This window comes from Panthera pardus, unplaced genomic scaffold, assembly GCF_024362965.1.
Source record: "Panthera pardus isolate Hobbes unplaced genomic scaffold, ASM2436296v1 HiC_scaffold_8, whole genome shotgun sequence".
Lineage (NCBI taxonomy): Eukaryota > Metazoa > Chordata > Mammalia > Carnivora > Felidae > Panthera > Panthera pardus.
In genome coordinates, this window is record NW_026527013.1 from 115,339,693 (window position 1) to 115,359,521 (window position 19,829).

Sequence of the window (19,829 nt, forward strand, 5' to 3'; positions counted from 1 at the left end):
AAAGAGAGGTAAAGCTTATGTATTTCATTCAGATTGGTAAAATGACTGGTAAGTTATATACATGATATAGTATCTAGAGTAGCCACTAAAACTGTACAAAAAGATACATTCAGATGAACCAAAAAAAGAATTCTAAAAAATATTCCAAATAACCTATAAGAGAGCAGGAAAAATTAAACAGGGAAGTGAAAAACAGAACAAACAAAACAAAGAATTAAATGGCAGACTTAAGTACTAATATGTAACAATTACATTAAATATAAATCTGTTTTAAGTATACCAGTTAAAAGAGATTGACAGACTGCATTAGGAAACATGACCCAAATATGTGCTCCCTGCAAGAAACTTATTTCAAATTTAATAATATCAGCTGCCTAAAAGTAAAAGGATAGAAAAAGATTTGTAATGCAAACATTAAGGAAAGCAGGAGTGGCTCCATTAATATCAGATAAAGTAGAATTCAGAGCAAAGAAAACTAGCAAAGTCAGAGAAGGACATTATGTAATCATAGAAGGGTCAAACCACTCAGAAGAAAAAACAATCCTAAATTTGTATGTACAAAGTGGTGGAATTAAAAGGAGAAATAGGTAAATCCACAATTATAATTGAGACCTGAAACATCCCCCTCTCAGGAACTGATAGAACCATTTAGAAAATCTGCAAAGATACAGAAGATCATTAGAACACAATCTAACCAATAGGATCTTATTTACATATATAGAAATTCTATCAACAACAGCAGAATATACATGTTTTTTCAGTCCATGGAATAGTTACCAAAATAGATCATATCCAAGGCTGTAAAACAAACCTCAATCCATATAAAAGAATTAAAATCATACAGAGTGTGTTCTCTAACCACAATGAACTCAAACTAGAAATCAGTAACAAAATCTCCAAGTAACTGGAAACTAAACACACTTCTAAATAATCTATGGATCAAAGAGGAAGTCTGAAGGGAAATTTAAAAAATAGTTTGAACTAAATGAAAATGAAAGTACAATATAAAAATCATGGGGACCCTATACCTATTAGGGAAGTTTAATTTATAGTTTAAGAACTCCCCAAAAAGAAATCTCCAGGCCCTGATGATTTCACTGGAGAATTCTATCAGAAGTTTAAATAGGAATATGAATTCCACACAGTCTTCCAGAAAATAGGTGAGAACATTTCTCAGGTTCATTTTGTGAAAATAGTATTAGCTTAATACCAAAATCAGACAAAGGTTATATAAGAAATAAAAACTATGGACCAATATCTCTCATGAATATAGATATGAAAATCCTTGACTAGACACACCTAGTTATCAGATTTGAGGCAGCTCATAATAATAAAAACAGTAAAACATATTGAGACGTAAATAAGAGATAAATCAAGACAAACCTAAGTATGGGGTTCACAAAGGCATGTATACTTGCTGTTTGTGCTGGTCCTGTACCTGGTGTCCTTCACTTACCTTTCTCTCTTCTGTTTTGTATCTCAAAGGAGGGTGATTTGAGTAGGTAGTGTTTTCCAAGTTCCCAGATCAGCTAGCTTCTGCCTGGGTTGAGTCAGTGGGGGGCGTTGGCAGGAGTTTGGAAAGTAAGACAAGGGAAAGGCTAGGGTACTTTTCTTCCTCCCTGTCTGCCGGAGGTGGTGTCTCTTTTGTAGCCCCAGCTTTCCCCAGACTGCCTGCCTTGGCTTTGTTTTCCACTGGTGGTTTTCCTTGGACTTGGGCTCTGGTTACATCACTACTTTCTTTCTCCCTCTGTTCCTTGGTATGAGAGTGGCTTTCTGCTATGTCTCACTGTCCCTGATTATGTTTAGTATAGTTAAAATCTGTTTATATCCAATATCCAATATCTTTAGTATATTTAGTAGCATTATATCCTCCGTTTGGTTTTTGTGTAGAGTGAAATAATTGGGCTAGGTACTATTTTGATAGTATCTATGTCTTTATGTGCCTTGTTACAGCTCATTTTTTTCTTTCTTTCCTTCCCCCCGCCCCCCATAAACTATTTGATTTTTTCTTCCAGAATAGGGAAGCTTAAAGCAGAAATAGAACAACCTTAAAAGGCTCTTTTCCTAAATCTGATCCTTCATGTCAATCTCAACAATACCACCTACCAAACACGTGAATCGGACATTCAGCAAATGTTTATTTCAAACATTTGTTCAGTGTCTACTGTGTGATAAAATGTCAAAATGGTGAGCTGAGGGTAAAAGGTTGGATATGATATGGTTGCTTTCAAGTTGCTTTTAGGGTTTCTGAACAGGGCTCATAGTTACGGAAAGAGTTCTTATTACCAGCACCTTTAGTTAATAGGGTTTATGGAGTACTGTGAACTCCCATATAATATAAATTTCTTTAAATATGCAATCCCTTGAGATGTAAACATAAAATTATATTGTGAATTTAGAGAAAGGGAGTTTTGGTATATTCGAAAGAATCCCAAGTTCAGGAAACATTAATTTTATTCTTCTTTGTCAACTAACTAATTTTATATCATGGAGCAAAGTAGTTAAAAATCTGAGTTTTTTTTTTTTTTTAAACAGTTTTTTTTTTTTTTAATGTTTATTTTTGAGAGAGAGAATGTGAGCAGGGAGGGGCAGAGAGAGGGAGACATGGAATCTGAAGCAAGCCCTAGGCTCTGAGCTGTCATCACAGAACCCAACGTGGGGCTCAAACCCACAAACTGTGAGATCATGACCTGAGCCGAAGTTGGATGCTTAATGGACTGAGCCACCCAGGTGCCCCCCAAATCTGAGTTTTTTGTATTTTTTTTTAAAGTTTATTTATTTTGAGGTGGGGGCGGGGAGAGAGAGAGAGAGGGAACGAGTGAGCATGAGCAGGAGAGAGGCAGAGAGAGAGAGGGAGAAAGAATCCCAAGCAGGTCCTGAGAGCTGTCAGTGTAGAGTCCAGCACAGGTGGGGCTCTCTCTGTCATACTGTGAGATCATGACCTGAGCCGAAACCAAGAGCCGGACACTTTACTGACTAAGCCACCCAGGCGCCCCATGTAATGTTTTATTAAAACACTTGATTTTAGAATATTTGAAAGGATACATTTAACAGCTTAGGACATTGTTAAAATAAAATTATCATATAGTTGTTTCTCATTAGTCCTGCCTTTTCCTTTAATTGCTATGTAACTTAATTCTAATCAATAATTAGGCTTACCTTTATAATTCATGTCACACCTCAGCTTGGTGTCAAACATCCTAGGGCTTTAGCTTCTTTTTTTTTTTTAATTTTTTTTTAACGTTTATTTATTTTTGAGACAGAGAGAGACAGAGCATGAACGGGGGAGGGGCAGAGAGAGAGGGGAGACACAGAATCGGAAGCAGGCTCCAGGCTCTGGGCCATCAGCCCGGAGCCCGACGCGGGGCTCGAACTCATGGACCGCGAGATCGTGACCTGAGCTGAAGTCGGATGCTTAACCGACTGAGCCACCCAGGCGCCCCAGCTTTAGCTTCATTTTATGTTAACATGCTGGTAGACCCCTTCACCCCCTACCTCCACCCCGTTCTATTCTTTCTAGACCTCTCTGGCCTATGTTGCTACCTCTTCAAATACTGTACTGGAGATAACCTCCAGAGAAAAACCCTTTAGTCTTGTTGCTGAAGGATTTTTTTAAAAAAATTATTTAATTCTGTCCTATTTACCAATACTATTATAACTCTTGATTGGAAGATCTTAATAAAGGTCTCTCTGCAGTCTTTTATTTTGAAAAATTTAAGTCTATCGAAAATTAGGGAAAATTGTATAATAAACATCCTATATCTTTTGTCTATACTCACCATTTGCTAAAAACTTTTCTGCATTTGTTTTTATCTTTCCTTCTGTATACAAATATATTTGTTTTTGGGGGCACCATTTGAAAGTTTTATGTATCATGACATTTCATCCCTAAATACTTGTCACAGGATTTTTTTTACACTTTTTTTTTCTTGTACATTTCTGCTGTACTAGAATATGTAAGTTCTCATGATGAACGATGCCAGAAGATATACTTTTTGTAGAGTCTCATTCTTCCAAATAAAGATTTCCCCTAACTTTATATTACATTGATTTTTTTGTTTTGCTTTTTTAATAAGCATTTTCTAATCACCTTCTGCTACCACCAACAACCACTATTCTCACTACTCCATTCTAATTTTTTTCATTGTTTTCACTTTTAAACATTATGGTAATATGTATATAGCATAAAATTTGCCGTTTTAATAATTTTAAAGTATACTGTTCAGCGGCATTAATGCATAGTGTCGTACAAACATCACTATTAACTTTCTAAAACTTGCATCACTCTAAGCAAGAAACTGTAACCATTAAGCAAGAGCTGCTGTTTCCCCATTTCACTGGCCCTTGGTAGTCTCTAATCTACTTTCTGTCTTTATGATTTTGTCTATTCTGGGTAGTTCACATTAGTGGATCCATACAATATTTGTCCCTTTCTTTGTCTGCCTTATTTCACTTTGCATAATGTCTTTAAATTCATCCATGTTTTAGCATGTATCAGAACATCATCCTTTATGGCTAAATAATATTCCATTGCATGTATATACCACATTTTGTCAATCTCTTCATCTATTGATGGACACTTGGATTGTTTCCACCTTTTGGCTGTTGTGAATATTGGTGTACAAGTATCTCTGAGTCTCTTTTCAATTTGGGGGGTATCTACATACCTAGGAGTGGAATTCCTGGGTCATGTGGTAATTTTATATTTAGCTTTTTGAGGAATTGCCAAACTACTTTCTATAGTGGCTCACCATTTTATATTTCTACCAGCAGTGTATGAGGATTCCAGTTTCTCCATATGCTCACCCATGCTTATTTTATTTCTTTAAAAAAATGTTTTTTATTGAATTATTATTAACATACAGTGTTATGTTAGTTTCAGATGTACAATATAATTGTTTTGTTTCTTAAATTACACATGAGTGAAGTCATACAGTATTGGTCTTTTTCTGTCTGACTTATTTCAATTAGCATTATATGCTCTGGCTCCATCCATGTCATTGCAGATGGCAATATTTCATTCTTTTTTATGGACGAGTAATTTTCCCTTATGTATTTATGTACCTCTTCTTCTTCATCCATTCATCTATCACTGGACATTTGAGTTGCTTTCATGTCTTGGCTGTTGTAAATAATGCTTCAGTAAACATAGATGGGCATATATCTTTTCAAATTAGTGTTTTTTGTTTTCTTTGGGTAAATACCCAGTAACAGAATTACTGGATTATATGGTAATTCTATTTTTAATGTTTTGAGGAACCTCCATACTGTTTTCCACAGTGACTGTGCCAATTTGCGTTCCCACCAACAGTATACGAGGGTTCCTTTTTTCCCACATCCTCGCCAACACTTGTCATTTCTTATTTTGATTTTAGTTATTCTGACAGGTGTAAGGTGGTATCTCATAGTTTTGATTTGGATTTCCCTGATGATGAGTGATGTTGAGCATCTTTTCACATATCTGTTGGCCATCTGTTATGTCTTCTTTGGAAAAATGTCTACAAAGGTCCTCTGCCCATTTTTAGTTGTATTATTTGTTTTTTTGGTGTTGAGTTGTGTAAGTTCTTTATGTATTTTGTATATTCACCCCTTATCAGTTATATCATTTGCAGATCACTTCTCCCATCCAGTAGGTTGTCTTTTTGTTTTGTTGGTTGATTCCCTCACTGTGCAAGAGCTTTTTATCTTGATATAATCCCCAAATACTTGCTTTTGTTTCCCTTGCCAGAGAAGACATATCTAGAAAACTGTTTCTTTAAAAAATTTTTTTTTTTAACATTTTGTTTTTTGAGAGACAGAGTGTGAGCAGGGTAGAGGCAGAGAGAGGGAGACACAGAATCCAAAGCAGGCACCAGGCTCTGAGCTGTCAGCAGCCCGATGCGGGGCTCAAACCCACCGATGTGAGATTATGACTTCAGCCAAAATCGGACGCTTAACCGAATGAGCCAACCAGGCACCCGTAGAAAACTGTTTCTATAGCCAATGTCAAAGAAATTACTTCTTATGTTTTCTTGTAGGAATTTTATGATTTTAGGTCTCACATTTAGGTCTTTAATCCATGTTGAATTTATTTTTGTGTCTGATCTAAGAAAGTGGTCCAGTTTCATTCTTTTGCTTGAAGCTGTCTGGTTTTCCCAGCACCATTTGTTGAAGAAACTTTTTTCCTATTATGTATTCTTGCCTCCTTTGTCATGGATTAATTGACCATATAAGCACAGGTTTATTTCTGGAGAGTCTATTCTGTTCCAGTGAGCCATATGTTTATTTTTGTGCCAGTATCATATTGTTTTTCCTTTTCTTTGATTATAGCCATCCTGAAGTGATATCTCATTGTGATATTGGGTATCTTTTCTTGTGTTTATTATCCATTTGCATATCTTATTTGGGGAAATGTCTATTCAAGTCCTTTGCTCATTTAAAAAATTGGGTTGTTATCCTTTTGTTGTTTAAGGGCTCTTTATATGTTTTTGAAATTAAGCCCTTGTCGGATACATGATTTGCAAATATTGTCTTCCATTCTGCCTGTTATTTTCACTTTCTGGATAATAGTCTTTGATACCCAAAAGTTTTAAATTTTGATGAAGTCCAATGTATCTTTTTTATTTTGCTTTTGCTTTTTCTGATCTCTTAGTGACAGAACCATCAGCAAATTTATCAATTGTGGTTAGATGATTGTTTCCCTGGTCACATATTAGGGCTTGAGTTGCTTTTTAGTTCGAAATCAGCAAAAAATAACAATATTAGTTGCCACTTACTGAGTACCTCATATGTACAGGCGCCTTTGGGAAACTTGAAAAAATAATTCTAAGGAAAAGTCCTAATTTCATTCTTTCTAGGTAGATTCTATTGAAACCCCTTAATCTCCCAAAGACATATAAACTTCCCTGTCATTCTGGAAGAAATTTAACTTGGAACTATTGTTATTATCTCTACTGCACTAATCAGTTTCCTGGCATCTGCCGTGATCCTAGGCTCCCCCACTCATACACACATTTCAGCCTCTGGAGAATCCAGGTTTCGTGTTTCTGCATTTCATTGAATTTCTTACTTACTTACCTAGTTTGTTTTACCTTACCTGCCTAGTCCACAGTCATCTTTACAAACTGCTTACAAAGGGAATACAGTTTTGAACCAGACTTCAAATGTGTTTTATTGCACTAGAAGGTGAGAGTTGCCCTCACATTTATAACTCTGAAATTCCTTTAGGAAGGTCTGTATATGGTGCTATTGATTTACACAATTAGGTTTTTCCCATTTGTGGTATGAGAGCTTTCTCTCTAGTATATTTTCTCTCTGATGACTCAGTAATGTTTCATTATCCCCCGTCTCAAACTAGGAAAATACAAATATTAAGTGTTCTATCAATGTTTAATACAGTTTATTCTGATTTTTTCCCCTGTAGCGGATCTAAAGAGAACAATTGCTGTCCTCTTAGATGACATTTTACAACGCCTGGTAAAGCTGGAGAACAAAGTGGACTATATTGTTGTGAACGGCTCGGCAACCAACACTACCAATGGCACAAGTGGAAACCTGGTGCCGGTAACCACAAATAAAAGGATCAATGCGTCGGGCAGCATTAGATAGCAGTTGAAGATCACCTTGTGCTGCTACATCCACCGTGGGTCATATCCTATGGCAGAAAGCTTTTAAGTTGCTGGCTAGGATAGAATAATACTGTACAATAAAAGCCCTACGCATTTCTGAGGAATATGCTGGATTCACAGAGCTCTAATTCTGTATATAAATTTTAAAAGTTATTAGTTTGCTTTCAGGCAAGTCTCTTCAGTGCTGTACTACTATATCCTTAAAGGGAATTTGGTAACATGGTTGATGTAGTAAGCAGGTAGGTGATCTTTGTATAAATCTTTTGTGTTTGGGATGGAGGTGAAACAAAAACACTGAAAGACATGGGTTCATTTCTATAAAATATTTATTTAAATATGTAACATGTTTTTTAGAGAATGTTGTTATTGAATCATTTTGTCATTTGTTCTCAATAGGTTTAACTGTTAGACTAATGCTATTAGAAAATGTGCTTACTTCCAGTACTATATTTTGTTACTCAGATTATGAGCAGAGAAAGGAAGTATAATGTTGAAAATAATGTTTTGAAATCATGACCCAAAGAATGTCTTCATTTGCACTAGCCTTCAGAATAACTGGAGGTTAATTATTGTATATTGTGAAAAATTACATTTGTAAGGTTATAATCTTGAGATGGTTAGTAGCCACTGTCCATAACCTATTCTAAACATTGAGAAAAATAATGTAAAAATAGGAATCTCTAATCTCATAAATAACATTTTCTTATATATACCTTGAAGAATAAAAGATATTTTTATGATGAGATTAAAATTAAGTAAAGTATTAATTCATGATTTTTCACATACATGAATATTAATTTAAAAGTTTAACCTTTTGAGTGTCTGTGCTATTGAAAGCACATTATTTCCGTATTTGGGTAAGTTTTGCTTTTGTTATGTTGGCAGTGGAAGGGGAGACTGAGATATTTGTGAGACTGGGATGCTTAAGGTCTTTAGCCAGGTGTGTATACTAAAGGTATTTTGTGCTGCATTAAATTGCTTGGAAAATGTTAACATTATGTAAGAGTATCTGGCTTCATGAAATTGTGGATTTGTGTAAAAGATATATTAGGTATTCATTTTATATAATGACCACTTAAAAACAAGAGCATTTAATTTAAGCTATGAAGATTGACTCTCTTTTCAGGAAAACAGCTATTGTATATAGCACAAGAGATCCTAATCTTGGATAATTCTAGTATAGAGCAACGTACAACTTTATTTAAATTTCCCTTGTAGCAAATTTAATTGCCATATGGTGCCCTGTATTTCATAGTATTTATTCTCTATAATAACTGCTTAAGTGCAGCTAGCTTTTAGATTTAGGCTATATTGAATTTAGTTTTGGATATTGTATTGTTTATTATTATAATATGTTACCACACATAGTAGCAATAATTATAATGCTTTATTAAAATAAGTATGAGAAAATATTGTTTCATGAAAGGTAGCTTTCTAAACTCTTTTCCCTATACTCTATGTGAAGAAATTAATTACATACCATTGCCAGTTGAAGTTTGGAATAATTGTTCAGTCTTATTAGATGTAGACATTTTTGTTTTTGTTTTCAGGGATGAAATAAAATATATTATTTGTACTTACAAGGTGTGATAAGTTTTTTTCTTTAATGGTGGTTGTGCATTTAAAAAGTGGTAAGTGATTGAAAGGAATCTTAGATAACTGGGGGTTTTGTTTTATCAAAAGAAAACAGTGGAAAATTGCTTTGTTCATGGTAGGAGAGTTTGAGTTCAGGATTTGATGGGAGTAAGTCTGAGGATTATGATCGGAGGTGGTTCCTAGGTTTGTACCCTCAAGTTGAAGTTTACTATTGAGTTTTTAAAGGTCATACTGTAGTATTTATATCTTCAATTAATCTTAATTAATCAGGACATTAACACAAAGGGTGTCACGAAACATATTAAAACTTTCATATTTATTTCAGAGTAATTTTGGGTTATTTCAGAATATCTTTAAGCAGTATACTGGCAAAAAAGTAATTTAAACATTATTTTACATAGTTGATGATAACTTGGGTCTCATTTGTCTTCAAGAAATACTTAGGACCTTGACTGTGGAGTTAGGTAGACTATAGAGGCTCAGGTCTGCCTTTTTAGTGACACCATGTTCTTTATTTTAAATGTACAGAATCTGCCTCATCTTATTTAATTCTGTCTCAGAAGACTAAAGTGTTAACAGCGTACATAAGAACCTCTGACTTGTACATTTGGTTTAATTGCAAACACTGTTCTGTTTTTAACCACTTTCTGCTGCTATCGATGTAGTTAAATTGTTATCCTTTTTTTTTTTTTTAAGAGAAATGTTTACCTGAAAAGAGGACATGATATAATGAAAGAGACAATGAATGAATGCATGAATGAATCAATGAGTTAATTGAAACCAATTTTTAAGTAATTGAAAGCCCAGAATGATTCTAAAGTTTTGGTTGGGGGCATGGTAGAGTCATCTTTTGAGAGAGCTCAAGAGCTAGAGAGGAGAGAAAGAAAATATGAAAATAAGAATAAATATAGAAAAACAAAATGGGAGGACAAATCTGAAATTTTTCTACCTACAGACAACTGCTATTGACATTTTAGCATATAAATGTGAATCTGATCTCCCCTGCCCACACTCTGTATTGTTTCTACTTAAAATAAAATCCAGTGTTCTTGCTGTGGCCTCACAAGCCCTAATTTGTTCCTATCTGCCTCCTCACTTCATTTTTAACTACCCCTTTCCTTCTTAATTCCTCTTCAACCATATTGACTTTCTCTTCCTGGGACTTTCTCTTCCATGCTTTTGCCTCAGCGACTTCAATGTGATATTCCTCTATTCCCAGATATCTTCATGCTTCCCCTCCCATCCCCTTCCACAATATTCTCAGGTGTTGGCTCAAATATGTCTCTGACCACCTACCTAATTAACATGCCTCTAGCACTCTTTTTTCCCTTTTTACTTTTTGTCATAATTGTGATATATCTAACATTAAATTGTATGTTAATGTATTGTGTTTTTTTTCTGTTGCTTCTTAGAATCTAGGCTCTGTGAAGGCAAAGACTTCATTCTGTTCACTGATATAATCTGGGCACATGCGACTGTGTCTGACACATAATAGGTGCCTGATAAATATTTGTTAAAACTAGTTACTAAGCCATTCTATGCCTTTTGCTTTGTGTATCGATACCTTTATTTATATTTTTAAAGATTATACCATACATTGTATTCTTTTTGTATAATGTATGAACTTCTTTCCAAGTCAGTAAGTATATAACTTTCATGGCTATTCTACTTTGTGGCTATATCACCATTGATATATCTTTCAGTCAATTATTAGACATTTTGTTTGCAGATAAAAGATTTAGATGTAGGTGTGGGACAAGTTTAAAGCTTGTCCTCTTTGTATTACTCCATGCTGTCCATTATTTTGGGTGGTAATGGGTAACCCAGTAAAGTGTGATTAGCAATTTGGGGGAGACAAAGTGGTGAAATATCTCCATTTGCATAGAATTACAATGACAAAAATCTAAAATGGGTGACCATCCTCAGATCTTGTTTTATGTTATAAACAAGAGGGTAGAAGCATTTTGCAGGGTAGGAGAAAGACTGGGAATAAAATGTAGAATGGCTAATCCATTAATTGAGTTAGAGAGCTGGTTAGTGGTCAGAGTTGTGCTTAATCAGATCAAGTCTGTCATTTTGCACCTTTTGGCTTAAAATGGATCAATTAATATTAGTCTGTGTTTAAGTAAGGAAGTTAGGCTCTAAAGATTTTTATTATTATTTATTTATTTATTTATTTATTTATTTATTTATTTATGTAATTTATTATTGTCAAATTGGTTTCCATACAACACCCAGTGCTCATCTCAACAGGTGCCCTCCTCAATGCCCATTTCCCCCTCCGATTTTTTTTTTAATGTCTTTTTCGATTTCACCAATGTCAGTATTTTTCAAACATATTTCCAGAATGAATTTAGGACCTCTTTTGAGTCCTTAGGTCAAGGATAACTTCACATTGCTTCTAATCGTTGATTAGCAGCATCATTTATTTGAATAAATCATTTTTCATTTAACTTTCTCAGGTGATTAATTCATCCACCCACCCACCCTTTCTTTAATGTTTACCAATTTTTCACTCAAAGAAACAAACTGGTTCGGAGGAGTCTTTTTAGGTGAGAGGGTGTCATGGTAGATATGGTATCAAGGCCCAAGGGAACAAAACATTTTGAGCCGCTGGTGTTTGGGAATTTCCGCATAGCATTAGGTTATCTTCAGTTTTGAGATAAATATGGTTTTTTTAATTTGCTTATTTGTTTCTCATCTTCATGAGTTTGAAAAGGAGAGAAAAAATTCCCTTTTATTCTTTTTCTTTGAGCCTGAATTGGGAGTTTCATTTCAAAAGCCTCGAGTGGATGATTGAAGCAGGAAGACACAGAAAAAGGACCTCTGCTAGGTAAGGGCCACTGGCCTGCCTCCTGGCAGAATCTCTACACATCCTATATTAAAACTATTCAAAACTGGAATGTGCTCCAGGGGGAAAGATTTAGAGCAGGAAGGATTTGGAGAATTTGTTTTTAATCATGCCTCTCATTCAGTGGGATCTCTGCGGTAATAACAGTTATTGAGCATCTACAAAGGGCTGTGCCCTGTGCTGTGCTCTTCATGTACAGTATCTTGTTTAATCTCCAAAACAACTTTATGAGGTTCTATTACCCCCATTTTCTAAATAAGGGATTCCGGTGCAGAAAAACTGGATGGGGGAGCTCTGGTTACAGGTCTTACAGACCATACAGTAGAGACTCAAACCCAGAAAGGTCTATCTCTAGAGTTTGTACTCTTAGCACCATGTCTTACCGTCTATTCTACTAATCTTGGCTTAAGTATAGTCCATGTTGTTCCTAGGACATAGGAATTTCTGTCCTTTGATCCAAAAGAAAGATCTGCTTCTCTCTTCACTCCTTACTCTGCTCTTAAAGGCCTGGGTCAGCAGCAAGCACAGAGTCTGCAGGGCATCACACAATATGCATTTGGTGCCCAGGCATTGATGGTAGCCCACCACCCAGGATCCTGATGCCCAGGATGGCCAGGGTATGGGGATCATAGGAGATGAACCCATTCCTGCGGAATTGGTTGGGAGCACCAAGCTATTGTATTTGGGAGTTTAAAAATGAGCCTGCTATAGTACTGTCTCTTACATCCAATCTTAGAATGAAGGAAAGGGAGGGGTTGGATTTGTGCAGATTTCTTCCAGGGTGAACAGTATCTTCTCAGTCTGCCCTCAGGGCCATTTTTAAATTTTATTTTAATTTTTTTTTATTATGAAATGTATTGTCAAACTGGTTTCCATACAACACCTAGTGCTCATCCTAACAGGTGTCAGGGCCATTTTTTGTACTCACCGTGGGATTTGGGGCACTATCAATTCACCTACAGCAGTTCTCTGTCACTGTAAAATCTAATACTAACATTTTATTTTCAATGTTTAGGTTAGGGATTTTTCTGGGGCCAAAATATTTCTTATAATTTTCCACTTCCTAAAGGCTAGACAGAGTGGGATTCAACACCACTCTCTTGGTCTATTTTTCTCCTTTTAATCTCTCTAGGTTTTTCAGATGAACCATTTGATGACTTTTAAAGGAGACTGAAATTGTCTCATAATGACTTGATTTAAGAGTTTCACATAGTATCTCTTGAGTTTTCTGAAATACTAACAGAGCCTTGGGGTGCCTGGGTGACTCAGTAAAGCATTGGACTTTGGCTTAGGTCATGATCTTATGGTTCCTGAGCACGAGCCCTGCATTGGGTAAGTTCGAGCCCTGCTTGGGATGAACACCACTTCTTTCTCTCCCTCTGTCTCTCCCTCTCTGCTCTTTGTTCACTTGTGTCCTCTGTCTTTAAAAAAAAAAAAAAAGTATGTATGTATATGTATATATACATATACACACACATATACATGTGTATATATATATGTATATATGTATATATATTCAGAGGCTTAACAACTTCCAGCCATTTCTCTTGGGGTGCCTGCGTGGCTCAGTCGGTTAAGCCTCCCACTCTTGATTTTGCCTCAGGTCATGATCTCACGGTTCTTGAGTTTGAGTCCTGTCCTGTGTGGGGTTCTGCACTGACAGCGTGGAGCCTGCTTGGGACTCTCTCTCTGCCCTTTCCCTGCATCCATGCTCTCTTTCTCTCTCTCTGTCTCTCTCAAAATAAATAAATAAACATTTAAAAAAAACAAAAACCTAGCCATTTCTCCAAAGCTTGCGCACTGCACATGGTCCACACACTGGTCATGAGACTGGAATTGACATCTCTATAGAGAAGTGAGGTAAAAAGTGACATGGAAATCCTTATTTTAAGCATTGTCAATTATTACTTGCCCCATATAATAAAAGGGCAGCTCTTTGGTCTTCCCCCCTGAACTTGATGTATTTAAAAATGTTGAGAATGTAAAGATTGCTTATTGCAAACTCTAAAAGTGTCTTTTAGCTGCAAATACCCTTCTCCTTTTAGCTTCTTGGCAAAGACACACTTGTAGGAGGAAGGCAGGCAGAAGCTGGGGTGGGGGGTGGTTTTGATATATTAATGTAGTTTGTTCTCTTTTTCTCCTCAGATAGTCTGCTGTCATTTTCTGCCTTGGAAAATAACTAAGTGGCACTTGGAATTAAACTCTCCCGGGGAAAGTGGTATGACTGTTGAGAATTTTAAGTTAAAATCACTTTCTATCTCTCTGCATGGCTCAATTCTTCCTTTTATCTTCTTCCCTATCATGTATTATTGGGTTTTAATATAGTACCAAATAACCATAGTCAACAGCAGAAGAGAGGTAACTCTTTTTCTGATTAGAACAAGTGGCTTTTCTGACATAGAGCCTCATCTCAGGGGCTGAGAGACTAACCACACAAGTGGCTGCTCTGCCCTGTGTTTCTCGAATGATAAAGTTTTCCTGAGGCTAAAAAGGAAGCCAAGGCCACAACTCTAAAAGGAGGAAATTTTTCTTATTGTTGATTAGGGCTCAGTTAGCTTTACCAGGAAAATGATGACCTCGGGTCCTTCTTTTACCCTCAGGAAGATTTAAGCTATATCTTCCATACGTTTCTTTTTCAGGGAGTCTACACTTTATATATACTGGCTTCAGAGTAGGAAGAATTGGTTTCTTCACAACTCAGGCCAGATGGAAAGTATTTTCCTTTGCTCCTGCAAAACCAAAATAACTAGTATTTCTTGCTTGTGAATTTGGGCTTGCAAATAAGGCGTGAGTGCTGGCCACATGGAAACAGTGTTCCAACTCTAGTCACAGCTGGAGCCCTTTGGCCATCTGAGAACGTTCTGTTGGAATTCCAAACAGATGAAGCCAAGCCCAGAACTGGTCACAACTAGGAAACAATCCGATTATTGTTTCCTGTTTGTCAGGTTTTGCCTGCCCTGTTTTACATCATATAGTTCAGATTTGCTCTTTTCCATTTCCTTGCCTGGAATGCCTGGTCCTTTTCTGATATGCTGTCTAGTTTTACATACTTAGGACTCCCAAGTTTCTGACTCCCAACCTTAAAGGACTGATCCCTTTTCTCTGGAATCTCCTATCACTTGTGGTCTCTATTTCATGCATTCTGTCATCCCTTCACACTCTTGCCTCTGTCTGGAATGCTCTTCTCTCAGCACTTTGCATGAGTGGCTTCTTCTCATTCTTCAGGTCTCTGCTGAAGCACCACTTCTACAGCAGCCTTCCCTCGCTACCTGTTCCAAAGCCAGAGGCTTTTCTAGTGTGTTCAGAGACGGTCAGGTCCCCGGTGCCTGCAGAAGTGGCTGCTCTGCCCTCTTTCTAGAATGATCAAGTTTTCTTCTTCATGAGTTTGAAAAGGAGGAAAACCTCCCCATTTACTCTTTTCTTCAAATCTGAACTCAGAGAGTCAGTCCAAAAGTATTGAGTGGACAATATCTGGCACATAGTAGATACTGAATATATTGTGATAGGTGGATATAATTTAAGAAGGACGTTATCAAACCTTTTATCCTAGTTCTTTCTTTCTTTCTTTCTTTCTTTCTTTCTTTCTTTCTTTCTTTCTTTCAATTTGAGAGAGAGAGAGAGTACATGAGAGCAGGGGAGAGAGGCAGAGCGGGGGAGAGAGAGAGAGAGAGAGAAAGAGAGAGAGAGAGAATCCCAACCAGGCTCGACAGGGAGCCTGATATGAGGCTCGATCCCATGACCTGAGCCAAAAGTGAGTGGGACACTTCACTTAACCGACTGAGTCACCCAGGTGCCTTGCTTGTTATTTCTATGTGTGTGTGTGTATATATGTATGTATATATATATATATATATAAATTAAGTCATTATGTGCTGTTTGTGTTTGTTTGTTTTGTTTCGTTTTGTTTTTAAGTAGACTTCGTGCCCAGCACAGAGCCCAGTGCAAGGCTTGAACTCAACCCTGAGATCAAGACCTGGGATCAAAAGTTGGACCCTTAACTGACCAAGCCACCCAGGTGCCCCTTATTATGTATTCTAATTTAGAAAATAAATATTATTTTGAAGTTGATTGTTTTAAAATACTTTAGATTTTTTAAATTGAAGTTGAGAAAATTTGACTCTTAACTTCCATGTTCTATCAGTATGACTTTTGGAAATATGTAATTTCTGACTCAGTGCCTCTATCTCCAAAACACTGGTGATGCTATCCTATGTGACCCTGTGGGGTTTGGTACAATAGATGGAGTGTGTCTAAGGCCCTGTGAGGTCTTAAAAAGAAAATAGAAAAAAGAATAATCAGATTGTTCATCTCAAGTTCCTAGGAGGAGGCCTTGTACAAAGTAGGTGTTCGATATTTATTTGTTAATGTAATGTAACATGAGAAACGGAGACTGTGGATTAGCGCACACAAAGCAATAGAAAGATATTTGATATTCCTACAGTTCTTAGACTGTTTCACAGTGCAGTCTATACCCAGGACTTCTTTTCTGAAAAACCTTAGGGACTAGGTAGTGCAATATTTCAAATGACAGGTTGTGATCCATCAGGAAGATATGAAATCAATTTAGTGGTTTGTGACCAGCATTTTGAAGTAATGGAATAAAATTGAAATATCCGATTCCATCATCAGTAATAAGGGTAAGTGTTCCCTGAAACTTTTTAATATTTTTTTTTTTTAACGTTTATTTATTTTTGAGACAGAGAGAGGCAGAGCATGAACAGGGGAGGGTCAGAGAGAGAGGGAGACACAGAATCGGAAGCAGGCTCCAGGCTCTGGGCCATCATCAGCCCAGAGCCCGACGCGGGGCTTGAACTCACGGACCATGAGATCGTGACCTGAGCTGAAGTCGGACGCTTAACCGACTGAGCCACCCAGGCGCCCCCTGAAACTTTTGATTCGGATCTATGTGAGTGTGTGTTTTCTGAGTCAAGATGTAAAATGTTTCTTAGGTAAGTTGAGGTTTAAAAAATGTTTTAAAGCCTCCAATATAGTATGATTATACAGATTATAATTTAAATGGTGCTGTTCTCATTTTGCTTGATTTAAGAAGAAAAATAATTGGAACAGATGTCTTGTTTGCCGTTACCTACAAGGAGAAAAAATTGTATACTGGAAAAGATATATAGGACTTTTTCCCCCCCTCCCTTTTTTTTTTCCAGTTTATGGTGATAATTAGGAGAAACTAAAATATCAAATATAACTGCTTTACTAATAAATTCAAGTCATGTTCTGGGAGATCGATCCTTGGTCAAATTTCTCTTTATAGAGTTACTATGAAACTAATGATTTTCTCATTTTTTTATAGAAAACAAATGGCACTATCAAATTATGACTATCAACTAATATTTCTAAGTGACACTAAGAACTGTGCACATCCTATCCTGAAGACTGATTTTTTTTAATGTTTTATTTTATTTTTGAGAGAGAGAGAGAATGTGTGAGCAGGGGAGGGGCAGAGAGAAAGAGGGAGACACAGAACCTGAAGCAGGCTCCAGGATCTGAGCTGTGAGCACAGAGCCTGACGTGAACCCATGAACCATGAAATCATGACCTGAGCCAAAGTTGGACATTTAGCTACCTGAGCCACCCAGGTGCCCCTCCTGAAGACTATATGCATTGCTTGAAAGGAATGAAAATTTATAATGTTTTTCAATTTCTTGCGACAAGTCCCTTTATTTCTTCAAATTATGCGTACTTGCTACTTAATATATCTGCTTGGAGAAAACTTCCTCACTGAACCTGTTTCAAGCAAGGCAACAGAGTTTTAAATTTGTTTTTAACATTTTATTATGAACATTTCAAACCTGCAGCAAGGTTGAAATAATATGTCTAGCATCTAGATTCAACCATCTTTTATTGTACTTTATCACATCTATGAATCCATTTTATTTGTTGATGCTTTTTGAAGCAAATTACAGTTATCAGCACACTTCCCCTGAAGAACTTTAGCATGCATGTCACTAACTAGAGTTCAACATTTAAAGGTTCTTTTTGTTGAATGATGTGAAATTTATATATAATAAAATGCACAAATTTTAAGTGTACGTTAGCTGAGTTTTGACAAATACATTAACCTGCTACCCAGACTCCTCTTATATGGAGCATTATTGTCACACCAAACTTCTCTCATACCATCTTCTAGTCACATCTTACCCCATCCCTCATCGCAATTTTTTCCACCATAGATTAATGTCACCCATTTGAGAATTTCATATAAATGGAATCATATACTATGTACTTTTGTATTTGGCTGTTTCCGCTCATCATAATGTTTTTGATTTTCATTTATATTGTTGCATGCATCAGTAGTTTGTTTATTGTTGAGTAGTAGTAGTTCATCATATGAATGTAGCCCAGTTTGTATATTCTTTTTCCTGTTGATGCATACCTGAACTGTTTTTAGGTTTTGGCTGTTAAACATAAAGCTGTTATAGGGGCACCTGGGGGGCTCAGTCGGTTAAGCGACACTCTTGATCTCGGCTCAGGTCATAATTTCACGGTTTGTGAGTTCAAGCCCTGCGTTGGGCTCTGCACTGGCAGTGAGTGTGAAGCTACTTGGGATTTTCTGTCCCTCTGTCTGCCCTTACCCCACTTGAGCATCTCTCTCTTTCTCTCAGAAAAAATAAATAAACTGTAAAAAATTTAAAAATATAAAGCTGCTATAATCATAGAAGTCTTTGTGTGAACATAAATTTTCATTTCTTTTGGATAAATAAGTGAAATTACTGGTCATATGCTAAGTATATTAAGAAATACACCCCCCCCCTTTTTTTTTTTCCTGAAGTGGTTGTGCCATTTCACATTCTTACTGGTGATAGAGTTTTGACTGGATGTCTCCACATTCCCTCATGCTCAGGATAGGTAATAGGTAATAAAAGGTCATAATACCTCATTCCTTTGAAGCTTTCACCCCATCATGCTTATAGAACTTAACTGTAGATTGTGAACAAACTTGTGAAATCGTGTGAGTGGGAGTTCTGAACTGCTCGTGTGTATACTGGGAAAAAATTTATTCCATCAGCAGATGGATGAAAAAAACATTGTCTTTAAGACAGAGAATAGAGCGAGTAATAGGAAACCCTTGACTGATCTCTGTCTTTTGATGTCCCAAAACTTGTTTCATTGCTACTTCTAAAGGAAGTAAAGCCTAGCCCAGAGGAGAGAGTCATTTCTTGGCACTATCCTAAACCAAGCTGTTAACTGGTTCCCTGGAAATAATTGTGTATTTTTTTTGCTTGTATTATAGACTTATTATACAACCCTCAGGCACCTGGTTAGAATTGGTTTTTAATTTCTATTTCATATTTCTGTCAGTTTGTATGTGTTTCTTCAGTTTTTTTCTAAAAGAAGTTTATTTATTTATTTTGAGAGAAAGGGAGAGAGAGAGAGAGAGAGAGAGAGAGAGAGAGAGAGAGAGAGAGAGATCCCAAGCAGGCTTTGCACGTCAGTTTGGAGCCAGATGTGGGGCTCGAACCCATGAACCATGAGATTATGACCTGAACTGAAAGCAAGAGTTGGATGCTTAACTGACTGAGCCATCCAGATGCCCCTCTTTATTCCATTAATGTGGTGAATTGCATTGGCTCATTTTCAAATATGAAAGTAATCTTGCTTTCAAGGTTATAACATATTCTTTTTTATGTGTTATTAGATTCAATTTGCTACTGTTTTGTATTAGGGATGTTTAAAACAATAGATTATGAGATTTATGAGCAAAATTGGTCTGTAATTTTCTTTCCTTATAAACCCTTCTTTAGTTTTGGTATTGAGTTTAT

The 19,829-nt window shown here is 36.4% G+C and overlaps 1 protein-coding gene and 1 long non-coding RNA gene across 3 annotated transcripts in view; both read left to right on the plus strand.

Annotated features, from left to right (window-relative positions):
• Positions 1-9,190, plus strand: part of CCDC126 (coiled-coil domain containing 126) — a 41,270-nt gene extending 32,080 nt beyond the window's left edge. For both annotated transcript variants that reach the window (XM_019443605.2, XM_019443604.2), the window contains one exon: positions 7,403-9,190. In XM_019443605.2, coding sequence (XP_019299150.1) covers positions 7,403-7,587 — 185 coding nt within the window. In that variant the 3' untranslated portion in view covers positions 7,588-9,190. The remainder of the gene's footprint in view (positions 1-7,402) is intronic.
• A 2,768-nt stretch (positions 9,191-11,958) lies between these two features.
• LOC109263834 (uncharacterized) lies at positions 11,959-14,317 on the plus strand. The gene is made up of 2 exons (XR_002078415.2): positions 11,959-12,036; positions 14,200-14,317. It is a non-coding gene; the product is annotated as an uncharacterized LOC109263834 (long non-coding RNA).
• Positions 14,318-19,829: the final 5,512 nt, after the last annotated feature.